This window comes from Schistocerca serialis, chromosome 9, assembly GCF_023864345.2.
Source record: "Schistocerca serialis cubense isolate TAMUIC-IGC-003099 chromosome 9, iqSchSeri2.2, whole genome shotgun sequence".
In the NCBI taxonomy this organism is placed as follows: Eukaryota; Metazoa; Arthropoda; class Insecta; order Orthoptera; family Acrididae; genus Schistocerca; species Schistocerca serialis.
In genome coordinates, this window is record NC_064646.1 from 141,829,027 (window position 1) to 141,854,058 (window position 25,032).

The 25,032-nt window shown below is 47.2% G+C and overlaps 1 protein-coding gene across 1 annotated transcript in view; it reads right to left on the bottom strand.

The window, feature by feature from the left end:
• Positions 1-25,032, bottom strand: part of LOC126418598 (UDP-glycosyltransferase UGT5-like) — a 130,599-nt gene that overhangs the window by 56,684 nt on the left and 48,883 nt on the right. Inside the window, exons 2-3 of the mRNA XM_050085431.1 lie at positions 23,697-23,937; positions 7,319-7,896 (exon numbers count right to left, since the gene is read on the bottom strand). Coding sequence (XP_049941388.1) covers positions 7,319-7,896; positions 23,697-23,937 — 819 coding nt within the window. The remainder of the gene's footprint in view (positions 1-7,318; positions 7,897-23,696; positions 23,938-25,032) is intronic.

A 25,032-nucleotide genomic window follows, 5' to 3' on the forward strand; every position in this document is an offset into this window, starting at 1 on the left:
AATTTTTTACTCTAGGCAGGTTAATTTGTATTGTAAAGAAGTTATTTTTTATCTGTATATAATCTTTTTCAAAGTTACAACTGGTTTTCTCAGTTTATTTAACCCGTTTTCGCTATGTGGTCGTTTTTCCTCAACCCCGTTGGGCGCAATGGGAACTTCGGGTGTTTTTCGGATTATTGATCTTTTGTGTTACGAGAACGAAAAAATTCAGCCAGATTAGGAGAATAGTCGGACTGTACACACCTGATTTTGGAATTTCTGGACTGACTGCAAATTAGCCACAAAAATCGTTCAAACCTTTGGGTAGTCGTCACGCCTGCCCTTGCTGTACTTGCCAGGGGTGTAGTTATGTACAGAAAGCCTCGAGGCATAGCCACACGGCTAAAGTTAGTTTAAGTTAGATTAAGTAGTGTGTAAGCCTAGCGACCGATGACGTCAGCAGTTTGGTCGAATAGGAACTTATCACCACCATCATGTGTGGAAATGAAATGTGGACGATAAATAGTGCAGTCAAGATGGGAGTAGAAACTTTTGAAATTTGTAGCTATAGAAGAAAAAGGAAGATTACAGACGTATATAAGGTAACGAATGAGTTGATGACACAACTTCACTAAATGAAGGGTTTGTTTGACAGAACACATCCCGAGGCATCTAGCAATCGTCAATTTGGTAACAGAAGTGTGGGAGGTAGAAAGACACCAAAGCTTGGATGTAGTAAACAGTTTAAAGTGGATATATGTTGCCATAGTTAACACAGAATTGAAGAGACTAGTAGCGAGACTCCATTACACCAGAACTAGAGATGAAAACGACGACGACGACGTCAAAGAGAAATGAGTATGAACTGCATCCAGCGCTTACTATTACTATCGACAGTCAGCTCAACAGTGCAGCGGAGCATGTATACGCAACGCCGTGATCAGGATACTGCAAGTGGCACCATGCCTCTCGCATGTAACCAGCAACTAACCGTCTATTATACGTAGATCGTCGCAGCTGTAGACTTTGACAGCCGTTTTCTTCAGTCCACCTTGCCTTCAAACCTAGTTGTTGGACTTGGCCACCCTTTGATTATGGACCTCTGTTTAGGATTACAATTTCGCCTTGTTTTACCAGTCGTTGTCGCCCTTGTTTGTTATTGTCTGTTCTCCATATGTCATTGTAATTATTTTCACTCCCATCCGCGGATGAAATCAGGACTGAAACAGCCAGAATATTACGCCAAGCGAAACCACCTACCAGCAATTTGTCTCAAGCGGAAAGGAGGGCACTGAGGGAGATCAATGCGAATAAGAGCATTATTGTACTTGCAGCTGATAAAGGAAATGCTACGGTTTTGCTGAACACCGAAGATTATCACAAGAAGATTAGTGACCTTTTGGATCCCACTACGTACAAAAAGCTTCAGAAGGATCCTACAACCAAAATTTTGAAAAATACCAATCAACTAGTGAAACAATCTTCTCTTTCTTCGGATGATAAAAAACAATTCTGCAGAACGGAAGCTTATCCACCCAGACTTTACGGACTCCCAAAGGTACATAAACCACAGGTGCCGTTGAGACCGATTGTGAGTGCCGTAGGATCTCCAACACAAGAGGTGGCCAGATATCTCACCTGCTTGCTGCAGCCACACATAGGCAGAACCGACAGTTACATTAAAAACTCGGCGCATTTCATTGAAAAACTGAGGGAGATTAACGTCAGCCCAAGTGATATTCATGTGAGCTTCGATGTAGTGTCATTGTTTACCATGGTGCCTGTAAACGAAGCTATTTCATATATAGCAGATATTTTTACGAGTGACAGTGGCTTTATTTAAACACTGCCTGATAACTTATACTATAAATACGAGTTTTACGAACAGATCGACGGGGTGGCGATGCGAAGCCCTCTCAGCCCAGCTGTTGCCAATTTATTTATGGAGATCTTCGAACAGCGAGCGCTGCAGACTGCCAGTAAAAAGCCAGCTAAATGGTACCGCTATGTTGATGACATTTGAAGTGTGGACTCATGGTGAAGAAGAGTTGGATGTCTTCTTGGTGCACCTGAACGGCATTAACCCGAAGATACAATTTACGATGGAGAAAGAGAGGAACGGTCGAATCAATTTCCTGGATGTGTCGGTAATTAAACAGGTGGATGGGACGCTGGGCCACAAGGTATATAGAAAGAACACTCACACGGAACGACATCTCCACAAGGAATCTAACCATTATCCTAGTCAAAAAAGAGGTGTCATGAAACCTTGGTGGACAGAACCAACAAAATCTGCGAGCTGGCTTACTTACAAGATGAACTGAATCACCTACGGTCAGCCTTCATGAAAAGCGGATATACCGGCAAGGAAATTGATCGAGCCCTCCATCAAAGAAGAAAAGAATCCAGAAGTCCAGAGCAACAACGGTCACCTACTGGAAAAGTTTTCCTACCGTTCATTAATAAGGTCACGGACCGTATCGGGAAACATTCCTCACACACAAAGAAAGAAAATATGTTATGTGGACATGTGTCCGGAAACGCTTACTTTCCGTGTTAGAGCTCATTTTATTACTTCTCTTCAAATCACATTTATCATGGAGTGGAAACACACAGCAACGGAACGTAACAGCGTGACTTCAAACACTTTGTTACAGGAAATGTTCAAATCTTGTATCGTTTCCACGGATCATCATACCTACAGATGTGTTTTACCACTGCGCCACCTCGCTCGGTTGATATAAGAGCCGGCCGCTGTGGCCGAGTGGTTCTAGGCGCTTATATACTTCCAGTCTACACTTGACAGGTTAAAGTTGCCTCCTAGTAATTTTGCGTAATCGGTATATTTCAGCACTACAGAGCATAGACTGTCTTTGAATGATTCTACAAATCTTACAGCGGAATCGGGTGGCCGGTAAAACCATCCAAACATCTGATCATTACCTTGAGATCACCTACGCCAGTTACTCATGTCCAGGTAACTTCATAGTCAGTCTCAATTTCGACCTCATAGACACAACATATGTCGACTGGAAATGAACTTTTCTCCTTCTATGGCGTCGAATTTGTGTTTTCGAAAGACATCTCATGCCTAATTAAATATTTCGGAGCTCTCTGCTTCGGATCTCGTGTAGCGCTTGGTTCCGAGACGAATATGAGCGCGAAAACATTCGCGGAGAACAGTAGGTTCCAGAACTGTGTCACATATGTTCTGCAGTTTATTGTTGAAATTTTGTCAGTCGAAGCGTCTTTACTTTGCACACCATCTGATATCGATCTCTGCATACCGACGGGATAGCGTTTACCAGGAGACCTAAAATTTTTGCCTATGTCTTAAAAAAAAAAAAAAACATAAGCACTCTACCAGCATTCTGCTACCCGAGTAGCTGCTTCCTGTGTGTAGTGCATCCCTGACCTATTAAGGGCAGATCCCCATATCTCCATCCCATAACGCAGGTGCTGAAATCTGCAGCCTCTGGTTGGAACTTCCATTCAGCTCCACACTAGACGATCCCTAGCAACTGTGAAACTGTGAGCTTTGCTTCATGCTGCGATTGAGGCCAGCAGTCTTCACCATTACCGCCAGCCTCCCATGAGAACTAAGGATAGCCCCAGGGCTCAAGCGACAGGCGTCATAGGTGCCGACATGAGCCACAACTTGAAGATGATGCACTCTGTACCTTCGACAGCCGCAGGCAGAGACTCCTCCTCGTATCAGATGAGGCAGGCATACTGGGCACACATAAGACTTATTTCTAACCCTAGACGCGCTAAACATCATTTGAGCTCCCGTCAATTAGTAAACACCTACCCGCATGGGTCTGCTCGGACCCAGCTAAAGAGGCGGTGACCGCTCCACTCACAAGGTGAATGGGCGAAACCAGATGACCAGTTCCCAGTCTCCGCCTCGAGCGATGCGAACGTGTGGTAAGCGCAGTTACCACGCGTCTGGTACATTGTAACGTCGCTCGGTAACAGCGCCGTTAAGCGAAACAAGCGACACCTGAGGTGTCCCATGCGACGCGCCAGATTTTCCACCACTGCTATACCCCGAGGCAGCAAGCTGGAAACGGCTGACGGCGGCCAACAATGTCTTTAGCTGTTTGCGAAATGTGGCCAGCTTCGGCGCAGCAAGCAGAACAGTGTTGGGGGAGACAGACTCAACCAGAGATGCTCCGTCAAGTTCTTTGCACTCTGGCAGGTGGGGTATAAGCTTTTGCAGAAGTAGATAAGTTAGGAGCGGCGTTATAAGGCAATACAGCAAACGCGCTAGTAGGATTTGCTCACAGAGCTGTACGGAAACTCAAACTCAATCGTTACAAATTAATGGTAATGCATCAGCTTACAAGCTCAGCTACTGTGGCTTGACGTCAATACTGCAACTCGCTATTACAATCTATACGTGATCGAGAAGCTGATCTCGTATTATGAAACGAAGCGGCACAGTCATACGTTATATGAATGTGTGATGTCCGTTCTTTCTGACTTGCAGAACTAGGTTCTCAGGAAAGCTTCTGTAAAATTAGGAAGGTGGGAGGGTAGGAGACGAGATACTGGCAGAAGTACAGCTGTGAGGACGGGGGCGTGAGTTGTGCTTGGGTAGCTCAGATGGTGGAGCACTTGCCCGCGAAAGGCAAAGGTCCCGAGTTCGAGTCTCGGTCCGGCACACAGTTTTAATCTGCCAGGAAGTTTCATATCAGCACACACTCCGCCGCAGAGTGAAAATCTCATTCTGTATAAATACATTATTTACATTTGATGATCTACTACAGTTTCAAATATAGAAATTTATTCCTGGAATTTAACTTAACTGTAATAGGTACAGGTGAACGACCTAAAGCGGTGTATGAAAATTTCTCCTAGACCGGGACTCAATACCAGATATTGCACTTACCGCGATTGGTCAGTTTACCACTTAGGCTATCCGAGCATGCTCCCTGGACCGATCTAGACTTTCATACGTCACACATCAATCAATTTCTTCTCACAGATTATTAATTCATTTATCCACACTCGCACATCTCGTGATTCCTGTGCATGTTTTTAGAGTCGACAAGTCATAATCATTGCGATTTTTGTCGAAGGTCTGTGTTTGCCAAGTAAATATAAATATACATATTCGATGGTGAATGACAATTTGAAATATTGAAACTTATTCACGAAACCAACTTAACTGTAGTAGGTGCCGAGGCACGTGCTAGTATAGCGTAAGTGGCAAGATGGTGATTAGCGATCATCCATGTTTGAGTGCTGGTCCAGCACAAATATGCTGCTTTAGGTAGTACATCTGTACTTGTTACAGTTAAGTTGAATTTCAAGAATAAATTCCCAGCCAGGTGTGTTTGGCGCCATAAGGAAGCTACTTACAGCTATTCACCGACTCCAAGCTACAACATTTTTTCGCCGGCTTCCTGCTGTTTGCTAATCAGGCTCTTGCAGTAACTGGGAACCCTCGAATATATGGCCAAACGTTTTGTCAGTATAAGTACCGGCCATCCGGACAGTCTCCTGTCATTGTCTTGCTTTCTGCCGTGAGGCCGCTCTTCCACATACCGCTGAACCGCCGCCATCCAGATCCAGGTCCGGGGTTCATGCCCGAGAGTCTCCGCCACCTCTCGGGTGAGTCTGGGTGCACCCAGGTAAAGTCAGGCGTGACGTCGTTACGACGTGTACATGCTCTATCGAACACGGCAGAATCCGTGTATCGACATTTGTGATAGTTCAAGACACTAAAGTGCGGTACCCATTCTTGCAGACAGATTAAAGGAGCACGCATTACGGCTGCAGTTCATATATTCTTTGTAATTTTGGAAGCTATTAATATACGAGGGCAGTTCAATAAGTAATGCAACACATTTTTTTTCTGAAACAGGGGTTGTTTTATTCAGCATTGAAATACGCCAGGTTATTCCCCAATCTTTTAGCTACACAACACTATTTTTCAACGTAATCTCCATTCAATGCTACGGCCTTACGGTACCTTGAAATGAGGGCCTGTATGCCTGCACGGTACCATTCCACTGGTCGATGTCGGAGCCAACGTCGTACTGCATCAATAACTTCTTCATCATCCGCGTAGTGCCTCCCACGGATTGCATCCTTCATTGGGCCAAACGTATGGAAATCCGACGGTGCGAGATCGGGGCTGTAGGGTGCATGAGGAAGAACAGTCCACTGAAGTTTTGTGAGCTCCTCTTGGGTGCGAAGACTTGTGTGAGGTCTTGCGTTGTCATGAAGAAGGAGAAGTTCATTCAGATTTTTGTGAACAATTGTGACAGCAGAGATGTCAAGTTGAGCACTGAGTTGTTTGATGGTGATCCGTCGATCATCTCGAACGAGTGTGTTTGCACGCTCCGCCATTGCAGGAGTCACAGCTGTGCACGGCCGGCCCGCACGCGGGAGATCAGACAGTCTTGCTTGACCTTGCGGCGATGATGACACACGCTTTGCCCAACGACTCACCGTGCTTTTGTCCACTGCCACATCACCGTAGACATTCTGCAAGCGCCTATGAATATCTGAGATGCTCTGGTTGTCCGCCAAAAGAAACTCGATCACTGCCCGTTGTTTGCAACGCACATCAGTTACAGACGCCATTTTAACAGCTCCGTACAGCGCTGCCACCTGTCGGAAGTCAATGAAACTATACAAGATGAAGCGGGAATGTTTGAAAATATTCCACAAGAAATTTCTGGTTTTTTCAACCAAAATTGGCCGAGAAAAAAAATGTGTTGCATTACTTATTGAACTGCCCTCGTACATGCAGTTGTGGACAAGTATATATTGGAACAACGAAAAGAAGTGTAAACACCCGCTTACCCGAACATAAAAGAAACTGTCGCTTAGGGCACATCGAAAAATCGGCCGTAGCTGAGCATGTTTTTCGAGATGGGAATCACGAAACTAAATTTAATGAGATAAGCGTTCTAGCACGAACATCCCATTATCATGTATAGAGAAGCAATATAAATTCACAAACACCATAACAAGTTTAATAGAAAAGAAGTTTTAAAGTTGGACAAAATATGGATGTCGACGTTGCGCCAGCAGTATGACAATCGACTACTCTTAATCGAGTATGACGACGCCTTCCAATGACAGGCATACCGTCGGCATCAGGTGACGAATGGTGGTGCCCTCTATGCGCTCTATAAATGCGAGAGTACCTGGAGCCTCAGTGGCAGTAGCCGGATGACCTCAGAAGATGTCTCCCGCAGATGGAGACGAAACGTCAGGTGGAAATTTTGTACATAGACCACGGCCTCTCAGCCCTGAAGTTTCAACTGAAGAAAAGCAGAGAAAATCGTTGACTGCAGTTGATTTGTGGAAGGAGAATTACCTGTGGTAGTTTCTTGGGAGGCTTCAGCTGCATTCCTCCGTAAGTGACGACTCCGGGGACCATCGGCCTCGGCACGTTGAAGGCGACGTGCGAGTTGAGCAGCACGAGCGCCGTGGTCTGCTCCAGCTGGGCGATGCTGGGAGCGTCCGGAACATGGCGTCGCACAATGGCGTCCACCCTGGGCAGGTAGACGTAGCGCCGGTACAGCTTGGTCAGCAGGCTGAAGGCGGCGTTGCCAGCGCGGTCCAGCAGCGAGTCGAGCCGGCCGTAGTCCAGGAAGATGTTGGGCAGGTAGGCCAGGGGTGTCGGGTTGCCCACCATGTCGTCCATCCACGGCGCGCCCTCTAATGGGCACAGCCCCACGATGGGCACCTGGAACTTGTGGGCCAGCACCAGGAAGCAGTCGTTGAAGAACAGCTCATTGATCAGTAGGTCGAAATGCTCCGTCTTCGACTTGAGCAGCCGTTGTACTGCCTCCTCCTCCATCAGCCGCTCGCAGGCGCGTTCTCCGTAGCGGAACAGCCTGCTCATTATGTCGATTTTGTCCTTGCCGTAGTCAAAGATGTCCACCCCGACACCTAAAGCGAACAATGCAGCAAGTATCAAAATTTCAACTCTAAAAATGGGTATATATTAGCTCAAACGGAATAAAGACAACAATAACTCACAGAAACTGTAACGCACAGAAATAAATGGGACAAAATATAATCGAACAGTCAAACTTACTACAGCAAAAGTAAAAAAAGAAAACTCGTCCGATTAGCTGAGCATCTTCCAGAACACAGGGAAGAGGGTTCGTTGAAAATCGAATCAACCCATTGGGTTAACGATGGGGGCTGGTGGGCCTACCAGCCGGAAAACACATGCATATCGAAAGGAACATTGCATAGTACTTGTCAGGAATATACATAATGGATGTGCGAGTGCAGGTTGTAGACACACAGAAGTTTAAGTGTGTCCGTGAGCTGTGCTCGGATAGCCTAATGGTAAGGTGACCGCTCGCGACAAGCGGAAAATCTAGAGTGGAATCCCGGTCGGTCACAAATTTTAATTGTGCTCATTCCATTATACTCGAACAGCCGATGGTTGCCCATATTCGCAGCTGCAAATAAATTTCATGTACACGAGTTCTAAAGACGGCTTAAAACCCCTGAGATATTAATTTAACAGCGAATTACAGCACGTTTAGTGGACGACATTGACTTACGTTGGAAAATGGGGACAAGAAGTAGAAATTGTAGATTTTTGACTAGAAAAAACGTAGTTTTTATTGGTTTTCTGGATGCGCCCATACAGTCATTCCAACTGTGGAACGTCGTTTATGATGATACGTACGTAAGGACTGAGAAAATCCAGTACTCTAGCAGAGTAAATATCTGACTCCCTTTCCCCTCCCCCGCGTCTGTCACCTCACATGGAAATGGTACTAGTTTGGCTTTTGTATTTCATTGTTTATTTTTATATTTTTTTCTTTATGTAGTTATTGATAGAGATAAATTCCACAGTTGTGGAATTCACAAGAAAGCATTTTTTTCTTTAGGAAGGCTTAAGAAAAATAAGAAAAAAGCTATCCATTTCCTTGACGATTTTCAAATAAAGCGTGAAAACATGAGAGCCTCTGCCACGTCCAGTGATCGTTCATCATATCTTGGCGAAAAACACGGGGTTCGTACGGTTATCACACGCGACTACATAGTGGGCATAGTGTCAGGGAAGCCATACGATCGAAGTAGTCTTCGTCCGGGGGAAAACGGAGAAGTCTGTACTCTGAAGAAGTTCAACCGAGAAGGCAGCTTCAGTTGATTTGTTAAGGAAGGTCAGATGGCGGCGGATTCAGTGCCAGCGTTCTCGTCCACAAGAGAAGTCTTTTGGGTAATGTATCAGGCTGATGATACGCGTCGCATAGACAAATGCAATGGAGGCGTTCGTTAGTCGGGATAAGATTGTGAGTGACCCTATACCACGGTGAAGTGACTCATCGGGAGAACAGGAAGACACTAACGTGAAACCATACTTCTTCCATGATATTAATGGCGTGGCCATTTCAACTGGGGAGAAGGATTGTTGTACTCCTCGAAAAAGCTAAAATCTAGTTGTAAGGCGTGTTAATGATGAAATGTCGACTCCCAGAAAACTTATTATAACATAAAATTCACGTATGTGTCTCAATTTAGATTCGATCCGGCCAACATCGGCAGGGAGAGGCAGACTGGCCGGTCGTAGACACGAAAATCAGCGAGATCTAATAGAATGAGTACACGGTGTAAACAATGTTGAAGCGTTCTCTCTGATATTGGGACGGGACTTCGCAACCACTTCATATCGAAATCGAAAAATGACTTTTCCAGAGGAAACGACGACAGTTCCATCCATTTTCGTGCCATCTTCTCTGGGAGCGGGAATATTTGTGCAACATAGTACACTTTGCTGAAAATGTAGGAATCTCCGCGTTTCGTGAAGAAGACTAAGGGAATTGACACTTGAATTCGATTCGCCACCTATCGCCAAATGCAGCCCAAAGATCTATGGGCCACAGGCCATGACAAAAAAAACTTGATGAAAACCCCGCAGTGGTAACAGGATAGGTTTCCGTTCATTAATGGGGCCCCAGAGACAGAACAAAAGGAATCCATTATGTCCCTGACCAAGGATACGTCGTCGATATGACGTAGCAATACCACATCATCCCCATACGTTCGTGCTGAGAAGGTTTCTCCTAATATCTTCCAGTCACCTAATTGATTGCCAATACGGCGAAGCAGAGGTTCTAGGGACAAGACTGAAGAAATATGGCGAGGGGACTTCTCTGTGGTAAGCCCCGTCGGATGGTGATCTAGAGAGTAAGTTGTCCATTCGCTACGACAAATGCTTGAATACCAGTAAAAAGATTGGAAAATACCTGACGCTTTTACGATGTTCATAAATGGATTTTAAGACAGTGATACGACGAGGGCAATTTGTGCGGAGTTGTCCACTTTCATTACATACAAAACAGGTTACTTTTCGTCCTGCGTGAATTATATGTATCTGATATCCATACAACTGTAAATGGGAGTGGATATTACGGTTGATCATTATGCCCACGGATCGAAATTCATTATAGACTAGTAAATCGTGCTGAACGCATCAGCATTCCCACCGTATATTCCGTATGTCCGCAAACGGAAGCAGAACAGTCTTGAGGAAACTGTCAACAACTTTGGCGGAGCTTAAACACCGTAACATTCCTATATTTCATCTCCGTTTTCGCCAGGAGAACCTTATTGTTACAGCCACTGCAATGAGTGAAAGGGACTTATCCTCAAAAGGAGCCTGTCAATCTGAAGCAGGTACAGAAACTTTACATAAAACACTTCGGATTCAGAATCCAAGTAAGCTGCTTGAACCTGTCCTGTAGTTATCACGATCGTATGCACAAGCCACAAACACGAGGCGCTGAGAAACAATGGTGTGACGCCCACAACGACTCTCACGATACTGAGGACAAACAAGGAAGCTCTCGCAGCTCTACGATAGAGGCGGGAACAGGTAGAATCTACTCGTCCGACACGCAAAGCTGGAACGACGCTACCGAGGCGGACAAAAAGTTGGACGACAGAAAATTCTTTGATCAGTGGTAGAATGTTACGAAATTCACGCAAAAAAGGAGACCCAGATTTTAAAAGTTTTGGTGTATGAAAAGTGGCCAGTTTATCTTAAATCACAATATAACGAAGACTTCCCTTCGTAATTTTTGAAACTGGCAGTCTACTGTTTTGCAGTTCAGGCCGTAAGGCCAAAGTAGATGGGGTGTTCTCTTTCCTAAACTCGCAGTCAACAAAGGAGTCCAATAAACTGCAAACCGACACAATCATAAATATGATGATTTTTGTGTAATTTAAAATTAACCTGTCAATAGCTCCACAAAGTGAATCGCAAGAAAACTAACGTTCTGGATCAAATGGATTCAAATGAGAAATATTAATACTTAACTAAAGATTATTATTGTTATTTCTTTGAGTTTAGTAGATGTGATCAGAGGTACTGAATATGTCATCGAATAATTTCCCAGAAGAATAGATAATTGTTTACTTTTATTAATGAAGAACTCATTTTATTTTGGTTTAAGTTTCTCTTACAGAGAATTCTCAGCAACTAGGAGACTCAGCACTTAGCTGGTACCATAATCGACAAATTGTAAGACTTTTTACTGATCTGGTTCTTTTTGAAGGTTGAGCACACAAAAGAACCGACAGTTACTGATTATTAATAAACGGCCGGCCAGAGTGGCCGAGCGGTTCTAAGCGTTTTAGTCTGGAACTGCTCGACCGCTACGGTCGCAGGTTCAAATCCTGCCTCGGGCATGGATGTGTGTGATGTATTTAGGATAGTTGACTTAAGTAGTTCTAAGTTCTAGTGGACTGATGACCTTAGAAGTTAAGTCCCATAGTGCTCAGAGCCATTTGAGCCATTTTTGAGCCACCATGCGCTGCAATTAGAGCTGCTATACACCGTGGCATTGAATCAATAAGGTTCTGAATGCGTTCCTGAGGGGTTTCCCTCCGCAGTTTTTATCTGAGCCCACAAATCCGTGACACCAGTTACTGGAGGACCGTGACGCACCAAGTGCCGACCAACCATATCCCAGACATGGTAGATGCGCGATATGTCTGGCGAACGTGAAGGCAGGGAAGCAATGGTACACGTCGCTCTTCGAAGGTACATTCCTCGCAATATGTGGCTGGGCATTGTCCTGTTGAAATGTGGCCTGTGGAGATGCCTGAATCAGGGGGAGTACCTCAGGCTCCACAACCTCCGTTAGGTACCGGTTAGTGTCCAAAGTGCCCGCAATACGTACGACGCGAGATCGGTTGTTGTAACCAATGGCGCCCCAAACCATCACACCTGGTGTTGGTCCGCTATGCCGCTCCACAATGCAGCCCTCCAAGTTGCGCTCACCACGGTATCACCGGATACGTATGCGGCCATCACTGTAGGACACGTGGAAGCTGGACTCATCCGAAAAGATTACATATTGCCACTCAGGACCACAGTGGCGGTGTTCACGTTCCAGTTGCAGTCGGAGGAGTTTGTGGTTTCTGGACAATGGAAGCCGACGTAACGACATGCGTGCAACCAGTCCAACCTGCAGCAGACGGAGACGAACCGTCGATGCAGAAAAGTTCACACCTGTTGCAGTGCCAACACTTTGGATGACGCTGTACGGTCCGTAATCGCCATACGGACAAGATGACGGTCATCCCGTGCTGTGGTCATGTTCCCTGGTGCAGTTACCGTTCGTCGCTGCGTACGACCTTCCTCTACCCACTGCTTCCAAATACGCATTACTGTCGTAGCAGCATGCTCTGTGCGAGCCGAAATGTCACGGTATGACAATCCTGTTTCCCGAAGCCCGATGATTATGGCTCCCATTGACGGAGACGAGGCTCTCGCTGTATTGTTTCCACCGTGTGTGACAGCTCTGCACCGACTACACTAGGCGCAACACCGCCCCTGTCGGACCGACACGAGAGGGCTCTGCTCGGCCTACGTGTACCCCATCTCGCTGCAAAACGTATCACATATTTCTTGCACATCCGGCACCACTTCCACCAAGTGTGGCGCCATTTGAGTAATTCCTTCTCGGTGTTGCACTTTTCACAAACGGTAGTGTAGGTAGTCCGACTTCTAATGCAAAACGTCAGGCTAAATAAAAAGCCAAATCTGGTTTTTCTATTTTTAGACCTGGCAAATCTAATTCTGTATTACTTCTTACTATTACCCCTAAATTTACGATGTGACTTGCTTCAGATGTTCACAACGTATCTTGTAATCGGCCTTTTATTTTTGGGTTATTTCTTTGGGCAATAGGAACTGTCTTTCATTCATCCACATTTAAAGAAAGCTGCCATTCATCACACAAAGTGGAAATTTTGTTCAAATCTTTCTGCAGATCCCTACTATCGTGAAACGATGATAATTTACTGTACACAATAGTGTCGTCAACGAACAGTCTCATAGAGCTGATGATCCTATCTGACAGTGTACGTATGGTGAAAACATTAGGGTCTTACCACGCTTCCTTAAGGGCACACCCGATTTCACTTTCTTTTGTGTGGGACATCGGCCGTAATGGGTTCTGTTAGTCAAATATTTCTCTAGTCAGTCACGTATTTGCAGAGACACCCCTATGAGCGTGTGTGGGTCAGTAGTGGACGATGTGGTGCAGTAGCAACGCCTCTTAAAATAAGGTAGAAGAGCACGGTCAGTGGCTGTGGTTGCCCATCATTTAATCTGCGCTTTACTAGTGGCCCATCATCCAATGTTGCAATCAACAACAGTCGACACCGACCCGTCCAGTGAGATGTATTATACACAGCAGGGACTGTGTCCGGAATCGAGTTATGGTACACCCGTGATACTGTTGCATATGAAAAGTCTAGTGCCTACACATCCTCGAAGATGGAATGTCTCATACGACAGGGACACACGACTCACTGCAGTCACGCTTTATGTTATAACTTGGATTACTAATCTTGCACTGTACTACCACGCTAATGGCCAGTACCACAAGTGACGAAATTCCATTCTATTTCATTCCCCGATTCGGCAGCAATGGTGTCTCTCCAACACTATATTCAGATCAATTTCTCATGAGTTCAACTGTGCAAATACTTGATATAATAGGCGATCAAGAAGTTTCCTTTCAGAATCCGTCAAGAAGTTTCCTTTCAGAATCCGTATACCAATCAGGTAAAATCGCTGTTAGAATTTAGGTAATCATCTCACTGACACATCAAGTTGAAGATCCCCGTTTGGTAAAACAGCGTGTCCTGATGAGTGAAGAAGTCCTTAAGTGCATGCTGCACATCCGCGTACGACCGCTATCGTCGATCCTTCAGGGCCTGTTTTTAGACTGAAGGCGTGATAATCGTGTGGGTAGAGATCAGGACCATAGGGCGGATGCTCCAGTTTCTCGCACTTGAGTTGGCGTAACCTTTGCGTTACAACATTTGTCATATCGTGAAGCAGCAGAACCCTTAGTCGCGGTTTTCCCGACTGTTTCACCATAATTTCAAGTCGTACTTTCTCCAGCATTGTGCAGTATTGGTTCCTAGTGACGGACACACCAGACTCCTTGAAATTAATAAGCAATGGACCCTGCTGATCAAAGAACAAAGGGAGCATCAACGTTCCAGCTGAATGCTGGCTCTTGAAGTTGTTGGTACGAGGACACGATGGATGATACCGATGCATTGTCGACATTGAATTCCACCCTAATCGCATCATCAACCAAACGCTTGGTGTTATCCATAATGATGATGCTGGCCTCCCAGATCAACTGGCGTCTAGTGTCGAACTGCTACGAGCGTGGAACTTCGCGCACCATTCCACAACAGTGGTTTTCGACACACATACTACCCCACATATATTCTTCATTCTGTCAACCGGTGTTTGTTCTTCGGCAGCCAAGAAAAGAATAACAGCACATTGGCCCTTTGTGGTTGCATTTTGCCGGATTTACCGCACGCACATCGGAAAGTTACAAATGCCACACTGTCCTCCTGCCCACATGTCGGCCATTATATAATCGCATAGGAGTGATGGTACGTTGCATATATGCTACAGCAGCACCCTCTAAAGGAACGTTTGTGATAGCCTCTTATATTTCAAGTAAATTACTATTTCTCTACGAAGGCTCTTACAAAGCTTCAAATGGGTCAGGTTCTAGTGACTAGTATCGTTGACTACAGACGCAACGTTTCCAACTTAAAGTAGCAGTGACTTCCGCAGTCTTTATTGTGACGAAAAAGTTTGCAGTGCACTTCATTCAGCCTGAGACCATATACGAAATGACAAAAATAATTAAACAGTCACTGAAGATCTGTGAAATCTATCCTGTCAGGGATAACTCGATATTTTTTACACTACTGGCCATTAAAATTACTACACCGAGAAGAAATGCAGATGATAAACGGGTATTCATTGGACAAATATATTATACTAGAACTGATATGTGATTACATTTTCACGCAATTTCGGTACATAGATCCTGAGAAATCAGCACACAGAACAACCACCTCTGGCCGTAATAACGGCCTTGATACGCCTAGGCATTGAGTGAAACAGAGTATGGATGGCGTGTACAGGTACTACTGCCCATGCAGCTTCAACAAGATACCACAATTCATCAAGAGTAAGTGACTGGCGTAATGTGACGAGTCAGTTGCTTGATCACCATTGCCCAGACGTTTTCAGTTGGTGAGAGATCTGAAGAAGGTGCTGGCCAGGGCAGCAGTCCAACATTTTCTGTATCCAGAAAGGCCCGTACAGGACCTGCAACATGCGGTCGTGCATTATCCCGCTGGAATGTGGGTATTCGCAGGGATCGAATGAAGGGTAGAGCCACGGGTCGTAACACATCTGAAATGTAACGTCCACTGTTCAAAGGGTCGTCAATGCGAACAAGAGGTGACCGAGACGTGTAACCAGTGGCACACCATACCATCACGCCTAGTGATACGCCAGTATGGCGATGACGGATACGCGCTTCCAATGTGCGTTTACCGAGATGTCGCCAAACACGGATGCGACCATCATGATGCTGTAAACAGAACCTGGATTCATCCGAATAAAATGACGTTTTGCCATTCGTGCACCCAGGTTCGTCGTTGAGTACACCGTCGCAGGCGCTCCTGTCTGTGATGTAGCGTCAAGGGTAAGCGCAGCCATGGTCTCCGAACTGATAGTCCATGCCGCAGCAAACGTCGTCGAACTGTTCGTGCAGATGGTTGTTGTCTTGCGAACGTCCCCATCTGTTGACTCAACGATTGAGACGTGGCTGCACGATCCGTTACAGCCATGAGGATAAGATGCCTCTCATCTCGACTGCTAGTGATAGGAGGCCGTTGGGATCCAGCACGGCGTTCCGTATTGCGCTCCTGAACCCACCAATTCCATATTCTGCTAACAGTCATTCGATCCCGAGCAACGCAAGCAGCATTGTCGCGATACGATAAAACGGAATCGCGATAGGCTAGAATCCGACCTTTATCAAAGTCGGAAACGTGATGGTACGCATTTCTCCTCCTTACACGAGGCATCAGAACAACGTTTCACCAGGCAACGCCGGTCAGCTGCTGTTTGTGTATGAGAAATCGGTTGGAAACTTTCCTCATGCCAGCAAGTTGTAGGTGTCGCTACCGGCGCCAGCCTTGTGTGAATGCTCTGAAAAGGTGATCATTTGCATATCACAGCATCTTCTTCCTGTCGGTTTAATTTCGCGTCTGTAGCACGCCATCTTCGTGGTGTAGCAATTTTAATGGCCAGTAGTGTATTTATCTCGGTTGCCAAATCATATTGGGAATTGGCGCTTTATTCATATTGTATTAATTGAAATGGTTCAAATGGCTCTGAGCAGTATGGGACTTAACATCTGAGGTCATCAGTCCCCTAGAACTTAGAACTACTTAAACCTAACTAACCTAAGGACATCACACACATCCATGCCCGAGGCAGGATTCGAACCTGCGATCGTAGCGGTCGCGCAGTTCCAGACTGTAGCGCCTAGAACAGCTCGGCCACTCCGGCCGGCCTTGTATTAATTATGGGTTTGTTGTACAGAGTGCTTGTAACTCGTTAGGTTTGAAGAAGCAAAGAAAATATTAACTGAAAGTTAAAGCCAACAAACACAAAGGAAATATGCAGTCATATTAAGATATGATCCTGCAAACAAGAGTTACTATTGTAACTATATCTAAATCTTCGCCTTATCATTTATAGAAGAATCAAAATACTTGTTACCAATAAGCAATTTACTGAAAGATATTGTTGGACAAATGCCGCAGCTGCTGCCAGACTTGTGGAATAGACAGAGTGGTTCGCCAGTCCTTGTAATGGCCATTAGTATGGATGGAAGTTCAGATCAACAAATAGTTCACCTCTGATTGCAGTCAGACCGTGGCTGCAAATAAGTTACATTGTTAGACTTCTGATGTAGCGACACACACGTTTTGCTGCAGCGCTTGATTAGGGCTCGTACAGAGGCATATAGGTAGTCATTTTTCCCTCGTTCTGTTTGAGAGTGGAACAGGGAGAGAAGATGCTAGTTGTGGTACGAGGTACCCTCCGCCACGCACCGTATGGTGGATTTCCGAGTATTTATGTAGATGTAGATGCTTGCAGTTATCAAAATTTAGCGGAAATGCAGTGAACATATAGTTGTAGCCATGTCTTCCAAGCTAGATGTGGTGAGATGATAAAAGCACTTCCATTGCATATGAGTCGGGTCACGGACCTGTTCAGTTATTGGGAAGCAGGTAACAGCCCCTCCTCCCTCCTGAACAGTTTTTTTTTGTGGTTTTAGGGCGCACAACTTCAATGGTCATTAGCGCCCAGACTACGTTAGGAATGCACCGCGAGTCACAAGTTTAAAACAGCAACGAAACGGAAAACACGATAAAAGACAGACTGACAGGCATAGGATTAAAAAAAGAAAACAGCATAATCAAATGTCCTTTGAGAGGGTTGTCAAATTGATAAAATGAAGAACGCGAGCAGCTGCTCGTGGGTCATCCGCTAAAATGGCTTCTACAGTACATGGCAGGCCAAGATCAAGACGCAGGGTGTTAAAATCCGGACAGGACGTTAAAATGTGGCGGACCGTCAGCAATTGCCCACATGGGCAGAAGGGCGCCGGCGCAGCCGTCAGCAGATGGCGATGGCTGAACCGGCAGTGTCCAATTCGTAACCGGGCCAAAACTACCTCCTCCCGCCGAGAAGGGCGTGAGGAGGACGTCCAAGCCACGGGAAGAGGTTTCAAGGCCCGAAGCCTGTTGTCTGTAAGTGCAGCCCAATCGGCATGCCACAGTGATAAAATGCGCCGACAAATGACCCTGCTACAATCTGACGAAGGGACACAACAAGAAACTGTCCGAGGCTGGAGGACCGCAGCCTTGGCCGTGGCATCTGCAGCTTCGTTCCCAGGGATACCGACATGGCTGCTGAAGAGAGCGTTGGATCCGGTGCACGAAAGGGTGAACCGGGTACGGATCACCGAGGCTTTGGATAGCGCTCAGGGAATCGGAGCAGATGACATATGCAGAATGTCGGTGGCGGCAGATGTAAAGAACAGCCTGGTAGAGGGCAAAGAGCTCAGCTGTGAAAACCGAACAATGGCCATGGAGCCGGTATTTGAAACTTTGTGCCCCGACAATAAAAGAACACCCGACCCCGTCATTGCTCTTGGAGCCATCTGTATAAATGAAGGTCATATTAACGAACTTCGAACGAAGTTCGACAAAACGGGAGTGGTAAACTGAACCGGGGGTAACCTCCTTCGGGAGCGAGCAGAAGTCAAGGTGGACGCGAACCTGAGCCTGGAGCCAGGGTGGCGTGTGGCTCTCGCCCACTCAAAGGTTGCAGGGAGTGAAAAATTAAGGTGTTGAAGGAGGCGACGAAAGCGAACTCCAGGGGGTAGCAGGGCAGAGACATACAACCCGTATTGACTGTCGAGAGAGTCATCAAATAAGGAACGATAAGACGGGTGGTCGGGCATTGCCAGTAGCCGACAGGCATACCGACAAAGCAGTATATCGCGCCAGTAGGTGAGTGGCAACTCACCAGCGTCAGCATGAAGACTCTCGACAGGACTAGTATAAAACGCTCCGATCGCAAGTCGTAAACCCCGATGTTGTATGGAGTTGAGGCGGCGTAAGATGGATGGCCGTGCAGAGGAGTATACGAAGCTCCCATAATCCAGCTTGGAGCGGACGATTGACCGATATAGGCGAAGTAGGACGGTTCGATCCGCTCCCCACGACATACCACTGAGAACACGGAGGACATTTAGGGAACGGGTACAACGGGCAGCCAAATATGACACATGTGGAGACCAACTAAGTTTCCTGTCAAATGTAAGACCTAAAAATTTTGTTGTCTCCACGAATGGGAGAGCAACGGGACCGAGTCGTAAGGACGGTGGGAGAAACTCTTTGTAGCGCCAGAAGTTAATACAGACCGTCTTCTCGGCAGAAAAACGGAAGCCATTGGCGACACTCCAGGAGTAAAGACGGTCAAGAGAACGCTGAAGACAGCGCTCCAGGAAACACGTACGCTGCGCGCTGCAATAGATGGTAAAATCGTCCACGAAAAGGGAGCCTGATACATCAGCTGGGAGGCAATCCATTATTGGATTGATCGCTATGGCGAAGAGAGCGACGCTCAAAACTGAGCCCTGTGGCACCCCATTCTCCTGGCGAAAGGTGTCTGACAGGACAGAACCCACATGTACCCTGAACTGTCGATCCATTAAAAAGGAACGAATAAAAAGAGGGAGGCGACCCCGAAGGCCCCATGTATGCATGGTGCGGAGAACGCCCGCCCTCCAACAGGTGTCGTAAGCCTTCTCCAAATCAAAGAACACAGCCGCGGTCGGGAGCTTCCGCAAGAAGTTATTCATAATGAAGGTCGACAAGGTAACCAGATGGTCAACAGCAGAGCGGCGCCTACGAAATCCACATTGTACATTGGTAAGTAGGCGTCGAGACTCGAGCAGCCAAACCAATCGAGAGTTAACCATTCGCTCCATCACTTTACAGACACAGCTGGTAAGCGAGATGGGTCGATAACTGGAAGGCAAGTGCTTGTCCTTCCCCTGCTTAGGAATCGGGACAATAGATTCGCGCCAGCATGCGGGAACATGGCCCTCAATCCAGATGCGATTGTAAGTACAAAGAAGAAAACCTTTACCCGCAGGAGAAAGGTTCTTCAGCATCTGAATATGAATAGAATCAGGCCCTGGAGCGGAGGACCGTGATCGGCCAAGTGCGTTTTCGAGTTCCCGCATGGTGAATGGGGCATTATAACTTTCACGATTCGAGGAGCGGAAGTTAGGTGGCCTAGCCTCCTCTGCCTGTTTGCGGGGGAGGAAGGCAGGGTGGTAATGAGCGGAGCTCGAAACCTCTGCGAAAAAGCGGCCGAAGGCATTGGAGACAGCCTCAGGGGCCACAAGGACGTCATTCGCGACCGTCAAGCCAGAAACTGGTGAGTGGACCTTAGTGCCAGATAGCCGGCGCAGGCTACCCCAGACAACAGAAGGAGCAAAACTGTTGAAGGTGCTTATGAAAGCAGCCCAGCTGGCTTTCTTGCTTTCTTTAATAATACGACGACACTGTGCACGTAATCGTTTATAATTGATACAATTCGCCACAGTAGGTTGGCGTTTAAAGGTGCGTAAAGCGCGTCGACGAGCACGTAAAGCGTCTCTACATGCTGCGGTCCACCAGGGGACCGGTACGCGACGTGGAGAAGAAGTAGGGTGAGGGATGGAATATTCAGCAGCAGTGAGAATGACTTCCGTGAGGTGTGCGACCTGACTATCGCAGCTTGTGAAGGTTTGATCCGGAAAGGTCGCCCTGGAAGAGAAGAGCCCCCAGTCTGCTTTGGAGATGGTCCAACTAGATGAGCACGGAGAGGGGGTATGCTGCAGGAGATGGATAACACGGGAAGTGGTCGCTCGAATATGTATCAGAAAGTGCATACCACTCAAACCGGCGTGCAAGTTGGGGAGTACATATAGAGAGGTCTAAGTGGGAATAGGTGTGAGGTGTCCTAAAGAAAAGTAGGGGCGTCAGTATTGAGGCAGACAAGATTGAGCTGGTTGAAAAGGTCTGCTAACAGGAAGCCCCTCGGGCAGGATGCTGGAGAGCCCCAAAGGGGATGGTGGGCATTGAAGTCTCCAGTTAACAAAAATGGTGCAGGTAGCTGAGCAGTAAGTTCCATCATGTCTGCCCTGGTAACGGCAGACGACGATGGAGTGTAAACGGTACAAATGTAAAATGTAAAATTGGGGAGAGTAATGCGGATGGCAACTGCCTGCAGGCCGGTGTGCAACGTGATGGGATCGTAGTAAATATCATCCCGGACCAGCAACATAACCCCTCCATGAGCCGGGATACCTACCACAGGGGGGTAGGTCAAAACGTACAGAGGTGTAGTGTGCCAAGGCAATTTGATCGCATGGGCATAGCTTCGTTTCCTGAAGGGCTACGACGAGCGGACGGTGCAAGCGGTGCAGCAACTTCAAGTCCTCTCGGTTGGAGCGAATGCTGCGAATATTCCAGTGAATAAGTGCCATCGTAAGAAAAAAAGGAAGATGAAAGAAGGGGTCACCACGAAGGCCGCTGAGGGCCTGGCTTAGAGCGAGCACTGCCGCCGCTATCAGTAGGCGGACAGTCATCGTCCATTGGGTCTATAGGTTCATCGGCCATCTTGGGAAGATGGCCGGGAGTGGGAACTTCCTCCGCCGGTGAACGGCCAGATGTTCGGCTACCAGCGGTGCGGCCAGGCGAAACGGATGACGGCCTGGGGCGGCAACCGCTGGGTGGCGCAGGAGAAGAAATGCGCCGTGGCGGAGAAGGAGAACTGTGCTTCCTATGAGCCTTCTTGGAAGGTCGTTTGGTGGAAGTACCGGTCGAAGGCTTGGAGGTCGAGGTACGTAGGAAGTCTGCACGGGATGGTTCCTTCTTGAAGGCCCGTGCATCTGACTTCGGGTTGTTCTTCTTCTTAGCAGAAGCTGATGAAGGGGCTGGTGTCTGTGGGGTGATGGGAGGAAGAGGAGACGTCGACCGCGCGACCTTAGCACTGGCCGAACGGACGACTGTGGTGCTGAAGGTCAGATCGCATGTCTGGGTTGCCACCTCCCTGGTAGTCCGAGGAGAGGCGAGGACAGTACTGTATTTCCCCGCTGGGAGCAGCGTGGGCTTCCTACTAGCCAATAGCTTGCGAGCAGCCGAGGTGGACACTTTCTCTTTGACCCGAATTTCTTGGATACAGCGTTCTTCCTTATAGACAGGACAGTCGCGGGAGGATGCGGCATGGTCACCCTGACAGTTCACACAACGAGAAGACGGAGGTGGACAGTCACCCTCATGGGCATCCCTGCCACAAGTGACACATTTAGCCGCATTGGAACAAGACTGTCGAGTGTGATTGAAACGCTGATACTGGTAGCAGGGCGTAGGTGTCGGGACATAGGGGCGAACAGAAATAACCTCGTAGCCCGCCTTGATGCGTGATGGCAGCTTAACACTATCAAAGGTCAAGAAAAGTGTCCGGGTTGGTACATGGTCATTGTTGACCTTTTTCATGACCCTACGGACAGCCGTCACGCCCTGCTCAGCGAGGAAAGATTGAATCTCCTCGTCAGTCAATCCGTCGAGGTATCTAGTATAGACCACGAGACGAATTCAAAGTTCGGTGAGCCTCCACCCGCACAGGGAACGTGTACAGGAGTGTGGCCCGAAGCAGTTTTTGTGCCTGAAAGGCGCTCTCAGTTTCTAGTAATAAGGTACCGTTACGCAACCTGGTACAAGATTTGACAGATCCGGCTATGGCATCTACGCCCTTCTGGATAACGAAAGGGTTGACAGAGGAAAAATCCTTTCCGTCCACAGATCGAGAAACGACGAGGAGCTGTGGGGCAGGCGGTAGTACTTTTGTCACTGGTGGCTGGTCAAGTTTCCGTTTTTGGGCAGAAGTCGAGAGAGATGGAGTGAAATCCATTGCGGAGGAATCCCCCATGATTGCCAGCGTCTCCGATGGCGTGCTCCTTCCTTGTGGGGACCCTCTCAGAGGGCACTCCCGCCTTAGGTGAATGTTTACACCTCAGGTCACACCTCCCGAGAAACAGACGGAGGGACCAATCGGCATGGTCAGAAGGTATCAGGTCAGGCAATCACCGCTCCCTGGGCCTGGCCTTTACCAGGGGGTACGTGCGTGCCTTACATGTCTACCCAGGGCGGGGAATTACGCGTTACCCCGTCACCGGCTACGCGTGCGAACGCTTGGGTCGGCCTTCAGGCACACACAGGGAGGAAGGAAGAAGAGGAAAAAGAAGAGAGAGGGAGAGAGGACAGACTGTCTCAAACGCCGAGGCGGAGACAGGGAAGGCAAGGAGAAGAAGCCAATGAGAAGGCAAGGAGAAGAAGGCAATGAGATGGCAAGGAGAAGAAGACAAGGGAAAGAGTAAGGAAGACAGTGAGGTGGAGAAGAGCAAAGAAAGGAACCAACCAAAGGAAGGAAGAAACGAGAAGTGAAAGAGCAAAATGACCGCAAATAGAGGTCGTGGAACCGTCCGTCTCCGGACGCAGGCGCTAACTACCCCCTTGAGGGGGAGGGACTCCTTTTAGTCGCCTCTTACGACAGGCAGGAATACCTCGGGCCTATTCTAATCCCCGGACCCGCAGGGGGGCCTCCTGAACAGGAAGGAGAAGCATTGACTTGCCAAGTAGAAGATAGATCGCAATGAAGCGGTAGGTGATAAGAGCTACTACTTCATGTAACAGTAAGAAGGAGTAGTAAATGGAATCCCAGTTGCTTGGAGGTGTGCACCACTTACTGGGCATGATGTCTAGGTTGGCCGCGACAGGCACCATAGTCCAGTTGCGGTGAGGCTCCTTCTCGGCGAGCGGCGTGATGATGGTGACGTGGTGGCCCCTGTCCGCCAGCTCCCACATGAGCGTCCGGAAGATGTGCCAGTGGCTCCACGCAGGGATCGGAACAACGTGGAGGATGCGCGCCCCGTGTGCCACAGACAGCAACGAGGCCACCAGCAGCAGCTGCCGCAACAGCGAGGCCATCTGCAACACAAGGGACGGCCAAATTCCTTTCTCTCTTACTGCGTTCTCCAAGTGGGACACGCTATCAGTATCCAGTTCACAGCTCGTGAGTGATAACATCAAGAAACTTTCTTTTCATATTTTCATTCACTAATGTCTTACAGCAGTGTAATCTGCGGAATTCTTCACTGAGAAAGAATTTGTGTTGTGTACACAACGGTAAGGAGAGGTGCAATTCAGTTACTTGCAGACCTTGGATCTAGATGGTGATTCATCACAAAAATAGTATCAGCAGGAAAGAAAAGTTAACTCCAAGGAGAGCTGTGTCGGCAAATGTAATAGAAAGGAGAGTATTTCAAAATTGCTTGAGGATAAAGTAGATAAGCATTTGCTACTAGTCTCTTAATAATCTTCGTTGATCCATTATGGATCGTGGGACGACGGCTGGCTTGAACTTCTTGATGCAATAATTTACCAACAGCCGTATGATATTTAGAAGTTTATTTGATTTTATGAACTTCTGTGTGCTACCAGTTTCGGCATTACATTGATGCCATCTTCAGGACCCACTCGCCATAGTCGTAAAATGGCCAGGCGACACCAAGAGCTGTTGCAGGACGATTGATTCACGGATCTAGTTATATGGCTCCTTCCGTGTGTAGCGATTTTACGACTATAACGAGTGGGGCCTGACGATGGCATCAATCTAATGCCGAAACTGGTAGCACATAGAAGTTCATAAAATAAAAAACTTCCACAAATCATACGGCTGTTGGTACATTATTGCATCAAGAAGTGTCTTAGTAGTTTAAAATTCATAAACTTAAATTTTCGTTAACTAGTGATTGGTACGAGTGACGAAAAAATGTCCAAGACGGTCTAAAATTTTTTACATGTGAACCAACCATAATTAATGGCGGGAATAGTCTGCAAGCTACAATGTGTCTTGGACAGGTATTTGCTGAGAAAGATTGTGTGACATGCGACAGACTCTTGATGGTTCAATAGCAATGCTACGAACTTCCTACGAAATTAAAGAGGGTTTCCTTTCAGGTTTTAACGAATTCAAAGCTTTACTGACAAACAAAAGATGAACAGAATCAAAACTAGCGTATG